Source organism: Nicotiana sylvestris, chromosome 6 (genome assembly GCF_000393655.2).
Source record: "Nicotiana sylvestris chromosome 6, ASM39365v2, whole genome shotgun sequence".
NCBI lineage: Eukaryota > Viridiplantae > Streptophyta > Magnoliopsida > Solanales > Solanaceae > Nicotiana > Nicotiana sylvestris.
Genome location: NC_091062.1, coordinates 119,018,631 through 119,039,111, shown reverse-complemented (window position 1 = coordinate 119,039,111; position 20,481 = coordinate 119,018,631). Strand labels below are relative to the sequence as shown.

At 38.1% G+C, this 20,481-nt stretch overlaps 2 protein-coding genes across 2 annotated transcripts; both read right to left on the bottom strand.

The window, feature by feature from the left end:
* Window positions 1-1,616: 1,616 nt before the first annotated feature.
* Window positions 1,617-3,170, bottom strand: LOC104209941 (protein yippee-like At4g27745). The gene is made up of 5 exons (XM_009758720.2): window positions 2,972-3,170; window positions 2,272-2,309; window positions 2,088-2,193; window positions 1,944-1,999; window positions 1,617-1,865 (listed from the first exon to the last, which is right to left on the bottom strand). The coding sequence occupies exons 1-5, from the start codon at window positions 3,086-3,088 to the stop codon at window positions 1,781-1,783; spliced, it is 402 nt and encodes a 133-aa protein (XP_009757022.1). The 5' UTR covers window positions 3,089-3,170; the 3' UTR covers window positions 1,617-1,780.
* Window positions 3,171-3,956: 786 nt separating this feature from the next.
* Window positions 3,957-4,736, bottom strand: LOC104209940 (probable histone H2B.1). Its single transcript, XM_009758719.2, has one exon. The coding sequence runs from the start codon at window positions 4,592-4,594 to the stop codon at window positions 4,148-4,150; it is 447 nt and encodes a 148-aa protein (XP_009757021.1). The 5' UTR covers window positions 4,595-4,736; the 3' UTR covers window positions 3,957-4,147.
* Window positions 4,737-20,481: the final 15,745 nt, after the last annotated feature.

Sequence of the window (20,481 nt, the reverse complement as noted above, 5' to 3'; positions counted from 1 at the left end):
TTGGACTGCCTATTTGGGGTACGCCAGTTGTTATTGTTTGGTGGGCGTCGATTGTTGCGTGGAGTTGGTGAAGAATTCGTGACGCATTGAGCAACAGCTGTTGTGACTTGTGTGGTAGTTTTCTTAAGGTCCTCATGTTTGAGAAATATCTCATGATCAAGGAGTTTGTCAAGAAGTATCTCATAGCTAATTGGAGAGATGGGTGCCCGTATGGCTGCGGAGATCTCACGAAACTCTGGGCCGAGTCCGCTCAGTATTTTCACCACAAGTTCTTCATTAGCGACAAGAGAACCTGTGGCAAGTTCATCAGAGAGAGATCGAATCTCTCGCAGGTATTCAGCAATCGATTTGGTGTCTTTGGTGACCCGACTGAGATGGTGACGGAGACTAAAGATGCGAGTTTGCGATTTGTTCGCAAAGGAAGTATGGAGTTGATCCCAGGCAGATTTAGAGTTGGCTGCAAAAGCGACAGTGGATGCAATGGTGGCATCAACAGAGGCCATTAGAGCATTTTGGATCAGTGTATCTTGACGAAACCAATCCTTATACTCCGAGTTGGGCGTCTCACGGTTGTTGATGGTCACTGTTGTCGGAGGAGATGGCGTAGAGCCATCAAGATGACCATAGAGGTCATGACCATGGAGTAGCATGGCAATTTGGGCCTTCCATGTAGTGAAATTATGGTTGCCAGACAATTTAATGGGCAACTGAGATGATGGGTTGAATTGGATTAAATGTTTGAACACAGTGGTGTTGTCAGCATTAGCAACTGGTGTAGAGGAACCCATTTTTGCAGAGGAAAAAAAGAGAGGATCTTGGATAGTTTACTCGTTAGAGTGTTGTTTTGGCTCTGATACCATATGAAGGCAGAAAACTAGAATGAAAAGTCTGTATATTAGATGAGCCTCCAATGGAGTTTATATACAAAGGAAGTAACCAATTGTGCTAAGCTAACTCCTAGAAGGTAGGAAAATATAACCAGAACAAAAAATAAATTAACTGTAAAAGCTAAAATCCAGTGGATACTAAACTGTAGCCTAAAGTTACTGAACAAAGACCCATTCAAACCTAACAGCAGTAGTACATGCGCTATTAAATCCCAGACTCCCCTATACAATGTCTTTGTGTTAAAATGTTTGGCTGGGGTCGGGAATGCTGGAAATATGCTTATGAGCCAGGTTGGTCCTTGATTGTCTAGTTGTATAGCTTTGGGGCTTCATCAGGTTCAGATAGGAAAAAATACATAGTGATTAAATATCCAAGAACTGGGTCAAATATGAGGATATAAGCCAAGTTGGATAGACTATAATGGATACTTCTGGTTATCAAGTTGATGAGTTAACTTAGATCCAGTAGGTTCAGAGTTGCAACTTCATGCTCTAGAGCCCCATTCAGAGGCTATAATCGTGAGGCATGATAATAGTTTATCATGGTATCAGTGCAAACCTTCAGCAAATTGTGTATCAGTATTCTATACTGGTGTTTAAATCCCTCTTTTAGCAAAAAGAAACTGTATAAATCCCTCGTTTAGCAGAAGGAAATTGTGTAAATCCTTGTTCTTGCTCATTCACGGGTGTGGAATGTTGCAGTACCATAGTAGGGTACATATAGCAATGGAAAGAATTATAGAAAGTTCATGAAAGACTCCAGTGAGAAAAAATAGAGAAAAATACAAAGTAAAGGGTGTCTGAAGTTTCATCTTCTATAGAAGTCAATTGATTTCTTCAAGAGATCTCCTTGCAAGAGTTTTCTATGCTTTGGTCGGTTTATATTTCTTCAACTACTGGCGATTTCCTGTAGCTGTATTTGTGATTGGTTCCACTGCTTCTTCTATTTGATTTCCATTCCTTTCCTGCAGCTTCCCCCTGTGAAAAGATATCAGGAAAAATATTTTAAGTACTTTGTTAATATGACAGCATGAGTTTGTAGCATAATAATCTCACATTTGTAACATAACCATGTCTTTTCTTGCCACTGGATCCTCTTCAAAAACTTCAATCTGAAGGAAAGAAAGAACATCATGTTAGATATTTTTGCTCATTGATGGAATTTAACAAATCTGATGCATATGATTTTTTGTATCATACAAATTTCCATCCGAGAAGATTCTCGCATTTATTACAGTAGACATCTGCTACTGTGTGAAGACCAAGTTGCCTCTGCTGCTCTGCTTCGTTTACATGCACATTCACCCTGCATATTTCATCTTTTAGGTTAGTTCTTTGCTGTTCAGACAACTCCTATTAAACTATTCCAGGAACGAAAGCTTACACTTTATCAAATACACCTCCAGTCACCCCGGTTGCTGGCTGAAAAACACATAACAGTAGATAAATGAAATAAGAAGAATCATTTTATATATATATATATATATATATATATATATATATATATATATATATATATATATATATATATATATATATATATCACTGCATCAGTTACTAGTGCAGTCTAGTATAGTAGTATGAAGCTTACTCTTTGATTAAATATAGGAAAAATGTAACGTGGAGTAAAAAGCCCATAAATCACAAGATAGTACTGCTACTTCGTAAATGCTAAATTGGTATGCATTTTCTTGATCATTCTGTCCCTCTTTCTTATAGACATAAATTGATGTTGTTGCACATTCTTGCAAAATTAAAGAAGAAAGATAATGTTGGCGGTACTTGAGAAATGGACAGCAAAAGAAGAAAGGGACAAGAGACGGACCAAATTTCTGTGCGCATAAAATGCAATTAAGCCTTGAAACTTATCCAAATAGAATCGCAGCCGTCATTTTTCAAGAGAAGATTAACCAGAACATTGTAATCTCGCGAATACGATGAATATGCGCATTACGTATCTGATGTGTCTAATCAAAACATATTTTCATTTAATATTCGGAATTGAAAGATTAGCAACACTATTAGAGATGGTTCAGCTATTACAACGCTAAACTAATTTGACTCAAGAAAAAAAGATTACCTACCGTGTAGTTAAGGCTGAAATCTTGGGTGAGAGCGACATGGTTTTGGCAGATACAGCACACGTAGAAACGAAGACTGGGATCAGACACATCGAACTCAACATGAAATGACTTTCCCATACTTGCTTATGTATGTAGAACTATTTTGAAGCAGAGAAGAATGTAACTCACACGAACTTGGTAAGTTGTCAGTGGTGATGAGATCGAGAGCAGATGAAGAGGTTTAAGAGAACCGGGAACTAGGGGAGTTATGATCGACGCGCTCCTCTTTTAGAAAATAAAAGATGTTCAATTAATTCTGTATAGAATATTGATTGCGACGGATAAGGCAGTGAACTATATATAGCATCGTTTCTTGATTAACAGGAGAAAAGTCAAGTTATAGAAATTACAAGAGATTGGGGGGTTTGCGGAATTTCTGTTGTGCATAGTTAGTTACGTGTGTATATTTATATGGGATTAAACGGTCTTTGCCAGAAGGTAAGCTAATAAGGATGTTGGGAGGAAGAGAAATCTCTACTTAACTGCCAGTTAACCTCTTAGATGACCCATTTGGTTCAATGGCTCACTTCAATCTAAACCTGGTCCTAAAATGAATTTCACGAAGCAAGGCAACTAATAAGATACTTGGATCTACCTTTCATCTAATTCAATTTCCAGAAAGTTATGCTCCAACTAATAAGATACTGTTAGTGATTTTAATTGGCCTTTTTTTAATCAATTACTGCTTCTCATATAGCTGCTGGAGACCGAGGATCAAAGTTTTTAGCTATATCCACAGTTAAATAATAGCTCAACGATACATCTAGTTTCTTCAGAGGAGATCGCATTGGATTAAAGACCAAATGGGACTAGATCTCCTTCTCCACTTTTAATTGAACTCCAAAAATATTATTCCATTAAAGATAGAAATTTGATTGACAGTATTAATTGGAAAGCTTTAAAAAAAAGAAGAAAAAAATCATGTCACTTTGCACCAAAAGAAAAATTGAAACTGAATATAACTTTAATAGGATTGTATTGCAAATATGAACTACACATACTGGATCGAGAAGATCCATGGGTAAACCCCCAAAAACAAAAGAAAAAACAGTAAAGTACCATCCGATTTAACTAATCCTAAACAAACATGACCATAAACTCAAAAACTATTCTAACAACAATCCATCAGAACGAACTTCAAGAGCTAGTAAACTTGGTAACAGCCTTAGTACCCTCAGAAACAGCATGCTTAGCCAATTCTCCGGGAAGTACAAGTCTCACAGCAGTCTGGATCTCCCGAGAAGTGATTGTGGGCTTCTTGTTGTAACGAGCCAATCTAGAAGATTCCTGGGCCAACTTCTCAAAGATATCATTAATAAAGCTGTTCATGATACCCATGGCCTTGCTTGAAATCCCAATATCAGGGTGGACCTGTTTGAGCACCTTGAAAATGTAGATCTTGTAAGTCTCAACGCTCTTCTTGGCCTTCTTCTTCTTCTTATCTCCGGCAGCGGCACCGCCGTCTTTTGGGAGTTTCTTCCCGGCCTTTGGCTTCTTCTCCGCCGGAGCTTTCTCGGCGACGGTGGTTTTCTTCTCCTCCACCGGCTTCTTTTCTGCTGGCTTCTTCTCTGCCTTGGGTGCCATTGAAACAAAATGTGTTTACAAAGAAAAAAAAGTGAAGGGAATTTGAATGCTGCTGTTTGTAGGTGAACTGATATTTTGAGATGTGGGTAAGTGCAATGTATATATAGAGGCAGCAGATGAAATCTTATTGGTTAATGGTTGAGGCGCGCGGATAGATGAGTTGGCAGGATTTGGAGCGTCGGATTTATATGTTCTCGTGTGAGGATAAATGCGCGGTGGTGATAGAGTTTACCTTTTGGGCTTTTTATTGTATGGGAAAATAGTGGGAGGAGTTTTGGGCAAATTTCCACTTCGCGCCTCTGGCGTTGGCGGTTCCCTAAAATTCATGAAATTTCGGCGGATTTTAGAAAAAAGAAAACTTTTGGCGGATCTTTGTTTAAACTTTGGTGGATTAATTTACTGGGAAAAATGGAGAATGAGAATATAATATGGTTAATGTTATAAAACAATAAAATAAGAAAAGGAGTATTGCAGAGAAAACTAGAAAGAGAACTCTTATTCATTTGGGAGATTTAAAATGGAATATAATATCTCTATTTATAGGGAAAAGTAACTTAGCCACTAAATAACAAACCCTAAAATTTCTCTAAAATATAGACATTCACCTTAAAATATAATTCTATTTATAACACCCCCTTGAATGTCTATTCAACAGATAATGTGTCTCGTTAAAACCTTAAATAAAATAAAATCCAGTGAAAAAAATTCTAGTGAAGGAAAAAGAGTACACATATCTAACAATACGCCTTTTGGTTGTCTCGTTAAAAACCTTACAAGAAAAACCCAGTGGGACAAAACCTTATAAGGGAAAAAGAGCACAACGCGTATTAACTCCCACTGATGAGAGCATCAATTTACATGTTTAACAATTCGCATCCCAATCTGTACATTAGCTTCTTGAAGGTTGACGTCGGTAGAGATTTGGTGAACAAATCAGCCATATGAACTTGAATGAATATGTTGCACCTTGAATCATTCCCGATAGAGAGGAATTGTCTTCGTATGATCTTGTTGGAATCGTCATTTCAACATCATCGGCAAAAACTCTTGCTATCATATTATCATATAGCAAAATACATTTGTGCACAAATTGCACTAAGGATGTGGTACTTCAAGATCAAAAATTGTATATGCTTTAAGCGATTTAAATCTTTCAGAAATTGTCATATAAGTTAAGTCAAATAAGCTATATAAATAGACTTTAGGTGCATATCAAATTTTCATAACATGCTAGACATATAAGATAGATAAAAGTGATTGCACACTATGTTGACTTTATACTTTCAAGTGTTTGAATTGCATCTCCAAAACTATTTGTCTTACATATGAAACCAATTCTACTTGAATTGTTTCTCCAGATTTAAGATCCTCATATGTATTCAGCGTTATTTTAGATGTAGTGACGAACATCTTATACCAGTTCCAACCTCCCTTTTTTCATAAAGACATAACATAGAGATTTCTTTATTCATATTTTTAGGTACCTAAACCTCTCCTGAGATTTTATGAAGTGTTATATCATGTGATCTTTTAGATCACTTGCCTACTTATTATGATCATTTTGACCATTTGCTCATCTTCTTTATCAAGATTTTACTTGAAACCAAATTGTCTAAGCGTATCATAGACTTTGTCATTCTAGGACTTATTCTAATAAGAGCATTTGCATTGAGAATATAGTTACTTTTTGGGGTCAGCAAATGTTTCTATCATGCTTTGTAATATATTGCAGACGAATTCTCTTTTTATGAACTTCAAGTTCATATCATCTTATTCGAGGATCTAGGTATAGAAATGATAATTCATTCTGCATAACTTTTTCTCAACTGTTTATCCTTTCTCCCGTCATGTTAGAAAAATTAACTTGCTTCCTCAACTTTGAAAATCTAGCTTTGTGTGTTATGGTGTTAATTAAAATATACACCGCATACAACAATAATAAGATAAAATTATTTGGTTCCTGGCTCCGAACTACTTGTGAGGGGAGAATTTAATATACTTTCGAATATAACCTGTATCAAACTGATATATATAACTTTGTTCTCATAAACAACAATTTAGCTATTAAGTGGAGGCACTCAATAAATTATTTTGCTAAATCAATTGTGATGTAAACCAACTTATCAAGATGAACTGTTTTGAATAGAAAATCTGAAAATTATGCTCTAAATTAAATTATTGAGCAAAGTTACCTCGCAAACACCATGTTGCAGGTTAATAATAATCGCACATGTAATCATCTCATGAATGCATATTATGTGGTATACATGGCAGGTAAATGGGCCCATATTCACATTTGATATTTCCAGCATTCATGGGATTCAATCCCAATTTTAGTTGGTATATTAATTAATGAGAACAAGCAACATAAGAGAATTCATAAAGAACTTTCTAATTCTTTAATATTTACCCATGTAAATTCTCTTTTATTTTTGCACATCATACTTAAATTAACATGGCTAAACCAATTATACCAACTGGATAAATTATCAATATTGATAAACTTCAGGTTTACACCATGACGTGTGCAATTATCAATAAACTCCAAGTTTATTATGATATGGGATTTTATATCAATAAACTTCCACTTTTGTAACGACCCGATCGGTCGTTTTGAGCATTTACAATTCGCTCGGTGGTTTGAGGGCATGAGTAGATCCGTATGATGTATTATGACTTGTGTGAGTAGTCGGCGTTGGTTTTCAGGTTATTCAGAGTCGATTCGGAAGAATGAATTTTATGATTTAAGCTTTAAGTTGGAAGAGTTGACAAAGTTTGACTTTTTAGTATTTGACCTCCAATTGAAGTTTTGATGGTTCCGTTAGGTTCGGATAGTATTTTTGACTTGGGCTTATGCCCGGATTTGCATTTGGATGTTTCTAGAGGGTATCAGCATTGGCGAAAGTTGGAAATTTGAAGGTTTGGAAAGTTCACTAGTTTGATCGAGAGTTCATAAGTTTGATCGAGAGTTGACTTTGATGATATTAGATTCGGATTGTGGTTCCGAGAATCGGAATTGCTTTGTTATGTCATTTGGGTCTTGTGTGCAAAATTTGAGTTCATTCCTGGTTGAATTGATATGTTCCGACGCGAGTTTGGAAGTTGAAGATTCAAAGTTCATTAAGTTCGATTTGAGGTGTTACTCGTTGTTTCGATATTGCTATGTGTGATTTGAGGCTTCGAGTAAGTTCGTATTGTATTTTAGGACTTGTTGGTATGTTCGCACGGGGTCCCGCGGGGATCAGGTGTGTCTCAAGGTGAGTTTTGAACGAGTTTGGGTATTTCGGCACTTTGATGATGTTCTGGAATAGTTGAAGTGCGGAGGACACATTTTGGAGTGCTGAGGCAAAGCCTCATATGCGGACCATAGAGGAAAAGTGTGGACAATAGAGGATATGTGCAGATCGCAGAGGAAATGTGCGGACCGCAGAAAGGAAAATCTGCAGGTTTGATGGTCTGACTTCAGAAGCATATATCTTTTAATCTATAAGGAATTTGGAGATGATCCAATACAAAAGTTGTAGCCCTTTGAGTCTAGTTTTCAGAAAGGTAAACCATTCATCATTTGGACATTTGTACAGAAAGTTATGGCTAATTCTCGAAAGGTTGGTAGTGCAGTCGCTGCTGAAGTTCTAGTTTATTACCCAATATTGAACACCACCCACAGCATTTTTACGGAGCCTCTAAGTATAACAGAAGACTAGTATTGAGTGCAGGCAACAAGGCCCTGGCTATACCTTAAAACACAATGTGCAAAATCAAATGGCATAAGGCCCCGAAGTAAACTAGGGTTCACCAAGTCTGCTGAGTAAAGGGTAACTAGTGACGAGGATCAAAGCTACCGCTGACGAACCACTTACATCCATTAAAGATGCAGCGCCCCCGGCAAAATAAATATTAGTACATATAGAATAGTACTAGTATGTAAAGATAAATACCCTCTCATGAAATAGAATACCAATATAAAAAGGAAAAAATCATGAAATGCAACAAGGTAAAACCAATGATATCCAAATGCCAAGTTAAAACACAATTATTTTCAAAATGAGAAATTTAGGTTTTTTGGTTGAGAGATCATTAACCTCTGATTATCACACCATACACGAGGCATGGATTCCGATCACAAACCCGATTGGTTGAGCCATCTCTCCACGAATCAATATGGATTGATATGGTGATGAGAATAAAAGGTGATACCAAGGATGAGGAACCACCATGCGCGCGACATGGAGTCCGATCACCACCCGATCGGCTAGGTCGTCTCCCCACATATAACATGTGAGTCGACATCAAATCCAAGGCCAGCAATAATATCATCCCAATCAAGGGGAATAATCTAAACACATCAATCTCATCCCAATTAAGGGGAATAATCTCAATCAACTCCTACACCGGCACGTGTAATTTCAGGTGTGGGTCGTTACAACTCACCCTTCATCGGCTCGCTAATGATACTCCCAAAATATTTTTGTAAACAAAAGAAATAAAAATACAAATGCATTCATGTCATAACCGTTCATACCATATATAGCTTTATTAGTACTTTCAACCACTCACTACATTATTACTTCATTGGCTCTCTTGCCCTTACATATGATCCTTCATTCATGGCACAATGGCCGTATTTCATACTTCACACTTTCATTTCTTTTCTTTCAAGGATCATTATCATAAAGATCAACATATAGAATATCCCAAAATCATAACTTTAAGTTTATTAGTAATGAAGGCTTTAAACACAATGGATTTTCTTCCAAATAATGGAGCAAAATGACTAGCAATGAAAGCACATGTTAAAATCATAAACGAGTGATACACCATTTATCCTTCAAATATTTTTCCCAAAAGGGTAATACACAGTTTCAACTCACGAGTATGTAAGGACTCAAAACACATTGAAAATAATGCTGATTTACGATTGAAACATGGATTCAAATCATATGCATTATTCACAACAACCATATTTGAACATTTTCACTAACGGAAGTATAATAGGGTAGGATCAATTCGAACGTGACTCGATTACATAAGGATTTTGGGCAAATAAACTTTCGGAATTAATTTGGAACAGTTGAAATAAGAGTTTGAACAAACCACATTTAGAACTTACAAGGAACTCATGGATTCCGATTCTAGAAAGGGAGTTTAGCCAACATATCTTGCTTGAGCTTTCCTTAGATTACTACAGTGTCCCAAAACTTCTAGCAATTTCAATCTATGGGAAAATAGGGAAAATCAAATACTAATTATAAGGATTCTCATGATATATTTGGAAAATTTGTCAAACACCTACGATGCAAAATCGACTACAAAGCTCCACAATGGTAATCCCTTTCTTCCTCAACTAATTTCAACAAGAAACTACCCGAAATAGTTCAACAACCCTTCCATACTACATCCTATTGGCACATGCATGTCCTATCTCCAGCTCCGCAACACACTTAAGCCCATAACTTCTTTCATGAAAGCTTAGGAGAAGGACTTACCCGGATAGATGATAGTCTAGTGATTGGCTTCCTTGATTGTTGAAGATTGGGGCAAGAATGAAAGAGTAGAATTGCTAGGTCTTCTCCATCTCTGTCTAAGATACTCCCTTTTCTCTAAAAAATCTAATTTTTGCCTTCAAAACGAGCCCCAAAGGCTTTTAATCAAAATGAGGTCGGGTTCTAAAAATAGAAAATGGACCCTCCGAACTCAACTTTCTGCGACCGCAGAACAAGTATGTGGCCTGCAAAATGGACCACAAAAGCAATTCCAAAAACTGGGCTTCCTAGATAAGTCTGTGGTTAGCAAACCAGTTATGCGGCCGCGAAATGGACCGCAGAATCATCCTCCAAAATTTTTCATGCTAAATCTGTGACGGAAGTGCGGACCGCAAAACAAAAATACGGTCGCAGAATGGACTGCAAAACGACCTTCAAAATCCAACTATTTTCCTGCTCAACTCTGCGATGGGTATGCGGCCCGTGGAATGGATCTGCGGTCGCGAAACTGATCACAAAATGGCCTCCTTCAACAAAAATTTCCACCAACTCCTCAATGCAATTTTCAACCCAAAAAGTCCTTACCGCGGTTCGAATACATTTGCCTACCTCGGGACTATAAATTTCGAATTTTCGGTAGAATTTTACGGGGCCTTACAATATTGTAAACATAACATGTTTTGACTGCCAAAGAAAGGGGAAACAATATTTGGGAATTCAAGAAATAGTACCTTGAAGTTCCCAAGAATATCTTAGGGTTTCAACAATTACTTTATATATAAAGGGGTAAAAGATAAATATTAAAATTCTTAATGGTTTATCCGATAAGAAACTTGAGTAATCCGCCTCCAAATCGTTAAGTCGTTAATTATAAAATCTCAATCCGTTCACTAATTGTTATCCCGATAATCCGATACCAATAAGTCAATAAGCCGTTTTCCGATTCTGTTAATGGATACGGTTTAATTTTGAACAACCCTATTCAGTAGTAATGGAAAAGTGTTTGGCAATTGGCACTTCAGAATTCAGAACACGGTAAATCATGTCATTCTTAAGTTTATTTACTTCTTTTGCATGCATCTGCCGGGAGAAGTTTTATAGTGTGCCTCACACAACCGACATTAGTTGTGTGAGGCCACTTTTTATTTCACAAATTTGGGGATCCATATTTCAAACTATTGGATCTACAAAATTTTGGGTCACAAAATTATGAGACAAACTAATTGTGTGAGGCACGGAACAAAAATTTTCATTTGGCGGCATCAATATTGGTCACGATGAAGCTCGAAAAATAATGCTTGTGTGGCAAAGTTCTAAACTTTCTTTTACTAAATAGAGCTAATAATTAGTAGGAGTGATATTTTTCCATATTTAGTTTCTTCATCTTTCTTAGGAATTTGCGATTTTTTAAAATTTTGCATAAACTGAAGAGTTTACATTACTTGAAACTACATATATTGTATACATTCAAAATCATATGCCTCCGATTTTGTAGGTTCGAGAGGTCGCATCGATAACATGTTCAATATAGACCGAGTTCAAAGGCAGAATAAGATGCTCGAAGATCTAAGTGCTCGAGGAACATCGGAGCCAAGTATGACCAACCCCGGGATGACGTCCCCAAGATCATGGCATAAATTCCGAAATAGATTTGTACGAGTTAGTACAAATCCGTACTAGGCGGTTAGACAATTGTCCCAATAAGATTCCTTATTGTAAATAGAAATGTACCTTATATGGGGTTCCTCTACTATATATAGGGGACCTCAATCATTTGTAACCATCATCAATCATTGACAAAAAAACCATCATCAATCATTGACAAAAAATATACTCTCTTACTTTCTTGCTCATTACTCATCAGGATTGACCTTTAACTTTATTGTTCTTACTTTATTGTTCTTGACTAACCTCGAGACCACCTTAGCTCGAGGTCGAGACTGTCTTGCACACTTGTTTGATTTTACTTACATCTTTCATTTATACGTTAGATTTCTTGGTTATTAATTAGTATTGAACTAAATCACATATCTTTAAAATCATAGACAAGTTTAATTGTTTCTCGTATTTTTGAGGTAAACAGTTTGGCATCCACCATGGGGCTAAAGATAACAGTGGGTATTTCAGTACTGATTTTGATAACACACATTATTTTCACACTTGTTCTTCTCAAGAATTTTTGTTCTCGGGTTAAAACATGTCAAACTCACAAAACACACCCATACACGGCGGTGATGGTCTTGGATTTAATGGGGAAAACAATAATGTAGGGCTCGGTGTACCACCAATTAACCCTGGGAAGTGCCAAATGTGGAACTGATAGATGTTAGTTCACACATTGCATTGAATGCATATTTAGGCGTAGACCCTGGAGGAAGTGTATGCATGGAAGCTCGATCTGGCGGCCAAGGAACACAGAGTATAAGAGGTGGGGTGTTACATCTCGCTTTTTTGTACGTTAAAATTTCGTTTTCAGTTAACCGACATAGACTCAGGGATGATACCATCTTGATGTTAACGTACTTACGCTATTTATAACAAGCGATAAATAAGTGTTATGAAGGATAAAGAGGTACATAGATTAAAAGAAAACGAGTTTCGTTGAAAGTGACCAATTTGGAATAAAATACGGGTCGAGCGATAATACCCGATAATTATGAACTAGTACCATGCAAGGTACCATAAGATCACGATAGTATAATATATAAAATATATATGAAGTATTTTAAAAATAATTAAAATTTTAAGTAATTTATGATAATTTTTAAATTATGTGGGTAATTGGTTAACTACCGGGTAACGAAACATTACCCAGTTAACTAATAAGTGGATAAAAAATTTACAAAATCACACCCCCAAGAAACGTGGCAGCCCCCCTCCCTTTTTAGTTTAAGGTGACTAACTATTCACCTTTACATGTGTCATAAGAAGGCTTAAGGGGATAATTTACAAGTCTTATCTAATGAAGACTCTTGTGAAGCATTATCCAAATAAAATTGGTAAAGATCAGACAACATTCATTCTGCCTTTGGTTTTAAAATCAAGAACGTAAGAACAGAGTCCATTTCGTCCAAAAATTTAAAAAACCAAGCCAATTTTGTTCCTCAAGTTCAAATGCGCAGAAGCTTAAATCCGATTTTTGGGTTCTAAGTTCAATCCACTAAGGTTTCCAACGAGATAATTATACAGAGCTGTTCCTACTCCAGGTATGTTTAGGCCCTCCCTTCTTTCTTTTGGCATGGTCCAAGTTATATTGAAGAAACGAGCAAACACGCAATTTCCATAAATTACTCTATTCATAAAAATAGTAGGGGTGTCTATATTCTTGATTCCCCATAAAAAATATTATTATCTTCTGTTCATGGGCCTCAAAATAATACGCAGTTGGAAAAGTTTATCCGGGAGGAATATTGAGATTATTACGTATTTTTCATGCATTTCACTCATTTATACATGTGCATCGACCCATGACCAAATACATGTATATATGTAAATATATGTATATGGGATATGGGAAAATGTTACGATGTTATATACGCACCACCATATGATCAGCTGGTATATGTTGATGATGTTGCCCTCAGTGGCCGAGACGATATGATGGGATGCCCTCAATGGCTTGATGATATTATGTACACCCATACCTATGTATTCTGCCTGTATACGTACATATGCCTTGAAGGCAGGTTTCCTTCTTGTATGTTACTTTCGTAATTCAGCAGATGTTACTCAGGTTCATATCTTAGACATATGCTTAGGGGTGTTTGACAGTTAGGACTCAGACACCCGTCGCGGCCCATCGGTTTGGGTCGTGTCAAAAGTGGCATCAGAGCAGTTCTGTCCTAGGGTTGTCTACAAACCGTGTCTAGTAGAATCTTGTTTATGGGTGTGTCGTGTACCACACTTATAAACAGGAGGCTACAGGACATATAGGATGTTATCTTCTCTTTTTATCTTAGATTGTGCGATACAAGAATTCATGTTCCTAATGATACGTTATATTTTCAGCGATGCCTCCAAAGAGTACCGCAACCTAGAAGGGAAAGTTCGTGGCTGGTGAGACTACTAGTCGAGTGCCACGAGTTACCAAGGCTCGGGGAGAGTCTCATGATGAGGTTCTATCTCAGACTTCACATACCCCGCCCTTTCTAGAAGAGCTTCGAGGGGCACCAACTCCAGCGCCCGCCCCTATACATTCAGCACCTCAGTCGGATACACCGGGTCAGGAGATGAGAGATGCTATTCAGTTATTGACCCGATTAGTAGCCGCATAGGCTCGGCGTCAGGAAGTAGGTATTGGTCACGCAGATAGGTTTGTGAGTGCGATGGTTCATGACTTTATTAATTTAGACCCTTTGATATTCACTGGAGCAGATCCAAACGAGGACCCTTAGGTATTTATTGATAGAGTGCAGAGGACGTTACGGGTAATGAAGGCCACTGCGATTGAGTCAGTTGAGTTGGCTTCCTATAGACTCCGAGATGTTGCAGTTAATTGGTACGAGTCTTAGGAATTGTCCAGAGGTGAGGATGCCCCTCCAGCGGTATGGCAGGAGTTTACAGAAGCTTTTCTTCATCATTATCTGTCACCAGAGCTTAGACGGGCCAGAGTTGATAGGTTCTTGACCCTTTGGCAGGGTAACATGAGTGTTCGGGAGTACAGTCTTCAGTTTGATTCGCTGACTAGGTATGCTCCCACTATTGTATCTAAGATAGAGGACCAGGTTCATCGGTTCGTGATGGGATTAGATCCTTACTTGCTTAACGAATGTATATCGGTCTTACTTTAGCCAGACATGGATATTTCTCGTATGCAGGTATACGCTCAGGGTATAGAGGCGCGTAAATAGAAATAGAGGGCCGATCGTGAGCATGATAGGGCCCAGAATAAGAGAGCGAGGTCTTCGAGTCGTTCTGGTGAGTTTCGAGGTGGTTAGAGGCAGCAGTACTCGAGGTATCCATCCCAGCCCTCGGCTAGCGCACCCCCTCAGTTTGGCAGTAAGAGATTCAATCTTCCATATACTTAGGGTCTGGTCAGAATTTCAGGTCCTCAGGTTCTCAAAATAGAGGTGAGTCAAATCAGATGAGGCCACCCTTTCCACGATGTACTCAATGTGGTAAGCATCATACCGAGCAGTGACGTATAGGGTTAGGTGTTTGTTATACTTTTGATTATCCAGACCACGTTATGAGGGATTGTCCTATGAGAGGTGATGCAAGCATAGCTCAGCCATCGGGATCTGCAGCTGGTTCATCATCATCAGTACGCCCCCCTAGGCAAGGTCCACAAGAACCAATGAATCGTGGTAGAGGCAGAGGCGGAGCATCTAGCTCGAGCAGCCCTCAGAACTGCATTTATGTGTTGGCAGGACGACAGGACCATGAGTTATCGCCTGATGTTGTTACATGTATATTATCAATCTCCTCATATGATGTATATGCACTGATTGACCCAGGTTCCACCTTATTATATGTTACTCCGCTAGTTGCTGGTAAGTTTGGAATAAAACCTGAATTGGTTAAACCTTTTGAGGTATCTACACCTGTTGGGGACTCGGTGATAGCTAAACAAGTATATAAGGGTTGTATAATAGTAGTTCATGGTCGACCTACCATAGAAGACTTAATCGAGTTAGATATGGTAGAATTTGATGTTATAATGGATATGGATTGGTTGGCTTCTTGTCATGCCAACATTGATTGTAGATCAAAGATAGTCCGATTTCAATTTCCAGAGGAGCCTGTTTTGGAGTGGAAAGGTAACACGACATCACTAAGAGGTAGATTTATTTCCTATCTCAGGGCAAGGAAGATGATCAGAAATGGCTGTATTTATCACTTAGTTCAGGTTCAGGATGTGGAAGTGGAGTCACCAACCATTCAGTCCATCCCTGTGGTGAATGAGTTTCCAGATATTTTCCCCGATGAGCTTTCGGGTCTCCCGCCAGAGCGAGAAATTGAGTTTTCTATTGACCTACTACCAGATACTCACCCAATATCTATTCCTCCCTATAGAATGGCCCCCGCAGAGCTGGAAGAGTTGAAAGAACAATTAAATGATTTACTTGAAAAATGTTTTATCAGACCTAGTACGTCACCGTGGGGAGCACATGTTTTGTTTGTGAGAAAGAAAGATGGTTCCTTACGAATGTGTATTGATTATAGACAGCTGAATAAGGTGACGATCAAGAATAAGTACCCGCTCCCGAGAATTGATGATTTATTTGATTAGTTGCAAGGTGCCAAGTGTTTTTCAAAGATAGACTTGAGGTACGGGTACTATTAGGTAAGGGTTAAGGATGAAGATATTCCGAAGACAACATTCAGAACTAGATATGGGCACTTTGAGTTTCGGATTATGTCGTTTGGTCTGAACAATGCCCCAACAGTATTCATGGATTTAATGAACCGTGTGTTCAGGTCTTTTTTAGACTTGTTCGTAATTGTATTTATTGACGATATATTGGTGTATTCTCGTTCAGAGGATGAGCATGTTGGTCATCTGCGTACTGTACTTAGAGTTCTACAATAAGGGAAGTTGTATGTAAAATTTTCTAAATGTGAATTATGGTTGAACTCTGTAACTTTCTTTGGGCATATCATTTCGGGTGAAGGCATCCGGGTGGATACACAAAAGATTGAGGCAGTAAAAACTTGGCCTAGGCCCACAACACCGATAGAGGTTCGTAGCTTTCTCAGTTTGGCAGGTTATTATAGGAGATTTGTGGAAGGATTTTCTTCCCTTTCAGCACCTTTGACAAAGTTGACTCAGAAGTGAGCAAAGTTTCAATGGACCGATGCTTGTGAACGAAGTTTCCAGGCATTAAAGGACAGATTAACTTCAACACCGGTTCTAACGTTCCCAGAAGGGATCGATGGTTATGTTGTCTATTGCGACGCTTCAGGCATTGGATTGGGTTATGTTTTGATGCAGTATGGTAAGGTTGTGGCTTATGCTTCTAGACAACTAAGAAAGCACGAGAAGAACTACCCGACCCACAATTTAGAGTTAGTTGCGGTGATTCATGCACTAAAGATGTGGAGATACTACTTATATGGCATTCATGTTGATATCTATACGGATCATAAGAGCCTTCAATACATCTTCAAGCAAAAGTAATTGAATCTACGTCAAAGGAGATGGTTGGAGCTACTTAAAGACTATGACGTTGATATTTTATACCATCTAGGGAAGGCGAACGTAGTAGCCGACGCCCTCAGTCGTAGATCTATGGGTAGCCTGTCGTATTTACAGCCAGTAAAAGGGGAATAGCCCATGAGGTTCATCAGCTAGCTAGTCTTGGAGTTCGATTATTGGACTCAGGTAATGTTGGAATTACTCTTCAGGATACGGCAACATCCTCTTTAGTAACTGAAGTAAAGAAATGCCAGTACGAGGATCCCGTGTTAGTTCATTATAGGGATACCACCATTCAGAAGGAGAAAACGACGTTTGAAATTACAGGAGATGGGGTCCTCAGATATCGAGGACGATTATGTGTGCCTAATGTTGCAGGGCTGCGTCGGCAGGTTATGGGAGAAACTCACTATTCTCATTATTCTATCCATCCAGGGGCAACAAAGATGTATCATAATATCAGGGAAGTGTATTGGTGGGACGGAATGAAAAAGGATATAGCAAAGTTTGTTGCTCAGTGTCCTAACTGTTAGTAGGTTAAAATCGAGCATCAAAAACCCGGTGGGTTATTGCAGGCTATGGAGATTCCGAATTGGAAATGGGAAGTAATCAATATGGACTTCATCGTAGGCTTACCTCGTACCCAGCATAAGTTCGATTCGATATGGGTGATTGTTGATAGGCTTACAAAAGCAACCCATTTTCTGCCCGTTATAACTACATATTCCTCAGAGGATTATGCGAGACTTTATATCAAAGAGATAGTATGACTACATGGTGTTCTTGTATCTATTATCTCGGATAGAGGAGCTCAATTTACAACTAACTTCTGGAGGTCCTTCCAAAAAGGATTGGGGACTCAAGTACGTCTTAGTACAACATTTCATCCCCAGACAGACAGACATGCTGAGCGTACTATTCAAACACTGGAGGATATGTTACGAGCTTGTGTAATAGACTTCAAAGGTAGCTGGGATGATCATCTGCCACTTATTGAGTTCGCATATAATAATAGTTACCATTCCAGTATTCAGATGGCTCCATACAAAGCTCTTTACGGACAGAAGTGTAGGTCGCCTATAGGGTGGTTTAATGTTGGATAATCTAGATTACATGGGCCAGACCTGGTTCAGCGATCCATAGAAAAAGTAAAGTTGATTCGAGATCAACTATTGATAGCTTAGAGTCGTCAGAATTCATATTCTGACGTGCGGCAGTGAGACTTAGAGTTCGGGGTTGATGACTGGGTATTCTTAAAGGTGTTGCCTATGAAGGGTGTGATGAGGTTTAGTAAGAAAGGCAAACTTATCCCATGGTATATTGGGCCTTATAGGATCATTCAGAGAGTGGGCCGAGTAGCTTATGAGTTAGAATTGCCCTCGAAATTGGAGTCTATCCATCCGGTTTTTCACGTATCTATGTTACGGAAGTGCATTGGCGATCCTACCCGAGTGGTGCCTATGGATGATGTACAGATTACAAAAGACTTATCATATGGGAAAATTCCAGTTGCCATCCTAGACCGACAAATCTGCAAGCTACGAAATAAGGAGGTAGCCTCCGAGAAAGTACTTTGGAGAAACAGCAATGTGGAAGAAATGATTTGGGAGGACGAGGAAAATATAAAGTCTAGATATCCCTACTTATTTCCTCCTCCAGAGAAGGGTCCGACTGCGATGTCATAATCATAAGGTACGTGTATAAATTCTTGTGTTGGTTATTGTCGTTGGTCATATGAGGCCATTGTTAGTATTGATAATTGTGGTCCGGTGTGGAGTTGGATTATTAAGCTTCTACAGGGAGAGTTGGTAGTAGTGTTGTTACAAAGGCGACCTTGCCAAAGTTATATGGATCATGGGGATTTGAACATTCGAGGACGAATGTTTCTAGGGGGGGAAAGATGTTACATCTCGCTTTTTTGTACGTTAAAATTTTATTTTCAGTTAACCGACGTAAACTCGGGGATGAGATCATCTTGACGTTAACGTACTTATGCTATTTATAATAAGCGATAAATAAGTGTTATGAAGGATAAAGGGGTACATGGATTAAAAGAAAATGAGTTTCGTTGAAAGTGGCCAATTTGGAATAAAATACGGGTCGAGCGATAATACCCGATAATTATGAACTAGTACCATGCAAGGTACCATAAGACCATGGTAGTATAGTATATAAAGTATATATGAAGTATTTTAAAAATAACTAGAATTTTAAGTAATTTGTGATAATTTTTAAATTATGCGGGTAATTAGTTAACTACCGGGTAACGAAACATTACCCAGTAACTAATAAGTGGATCAAAAATTTACAAAATCACAACCCCCATGAAACGTGGCAGCCCCCCCCCCCCTTAGTTTAAGGTGACTAACTATTCACCTTTACATGTGTCGTAAAAAGGCTTAAGGGGCTAATTTACAAGTCTTATCTAATGAAGACTCTTATGAAACATTATCCAAATAAAATTGGTAAAGATCAGACAACATTCATTCTGACTTTGGTTTTAAAACCAAGAACGTAAGAACATAGTCCATTTCGTCCAAAAATTTCAAAAACCAAGCCAATTTTGTTCCTCAAGTTCAAAAGAGCAGAAGCTTAAATCCGATTTTTGGGTTTTAAGTTCAATCCATGAAGGTTTCCAACGAGATAATTATACAGAGTTGTTCCTACTCCAGGTATGTTTAGGCCCTCCCTTATTTCTTTTGGCATGGTCCAAGTTATACTGAAGAAACGAGCAAACACGCAGTTTCCATAAATTACTCTATTCATAGAAATGGTAGGGGTGTCTATATTCTTGATTCCCCATGAAAAATATTATTATCTTCTGTTCACGGGTCTTAGAACAATACGCAGTTGGAAAAGTTTATCCGGAAGGAATATTGAGATTATTACGTATTTTTCATGCATTTCACTCATTTATACATGTGCATCGACCCATGACCAAATACGTGTATATATGTAAATATATGTATATGGGATATGGGAAAAGGTTACGGCATTATATACGCACCACCACCTGATCAACTGGTATATGTTGATGATGTTGCTCATAGTGGCCGAGACGATATGATGGGATGCCCTCAGTGGCTTGATGATATTATGTACAGCCATACCTATGCATGACACGGTAGTTATACGCATGTGCATGACGTTATAAATATTTTAGAATTTACAAAGTTATTCAGATTTAAAGATATGTTTCTATATTCCTTGTTTTATCTATGTCTTTTATGTACAAATTTTCATGCCTTACATACTCAGTATATTTT

Bases quoted from the DNA above. Each gene is read 5' to 3' on its own strand.
- LOC104209941 (XM_009758720.2), bottom strand. From the start codon at position 3,088: ATGGGAAAGTCATTTCATGTTGAGTTCGATGTGTCTGATCCCAGTCTT. The intron at 2,000-2,087 runs GTATGATACAAA...TCTTTCCTTCAG, and splicing joins ATCTTCTCGGATGGAAATTT to ATTGAAGTTTTTGAAGAGGA. The intron at 1,866-1,943 runs GTGAGATTATTA...ATCTTTTCACAG, and splicing joins GACATGGTTATGTTACAAAT to GGGGAAGCTGCAGGAAAGGA.
- LOC104209940 (XM_009758719.2), bottom strand. From the start codon at position 4,594: ATGGCACCCAAGGCAGAGAAGAAGCCAGCAGAAAAGAAGCCGGTGGAG.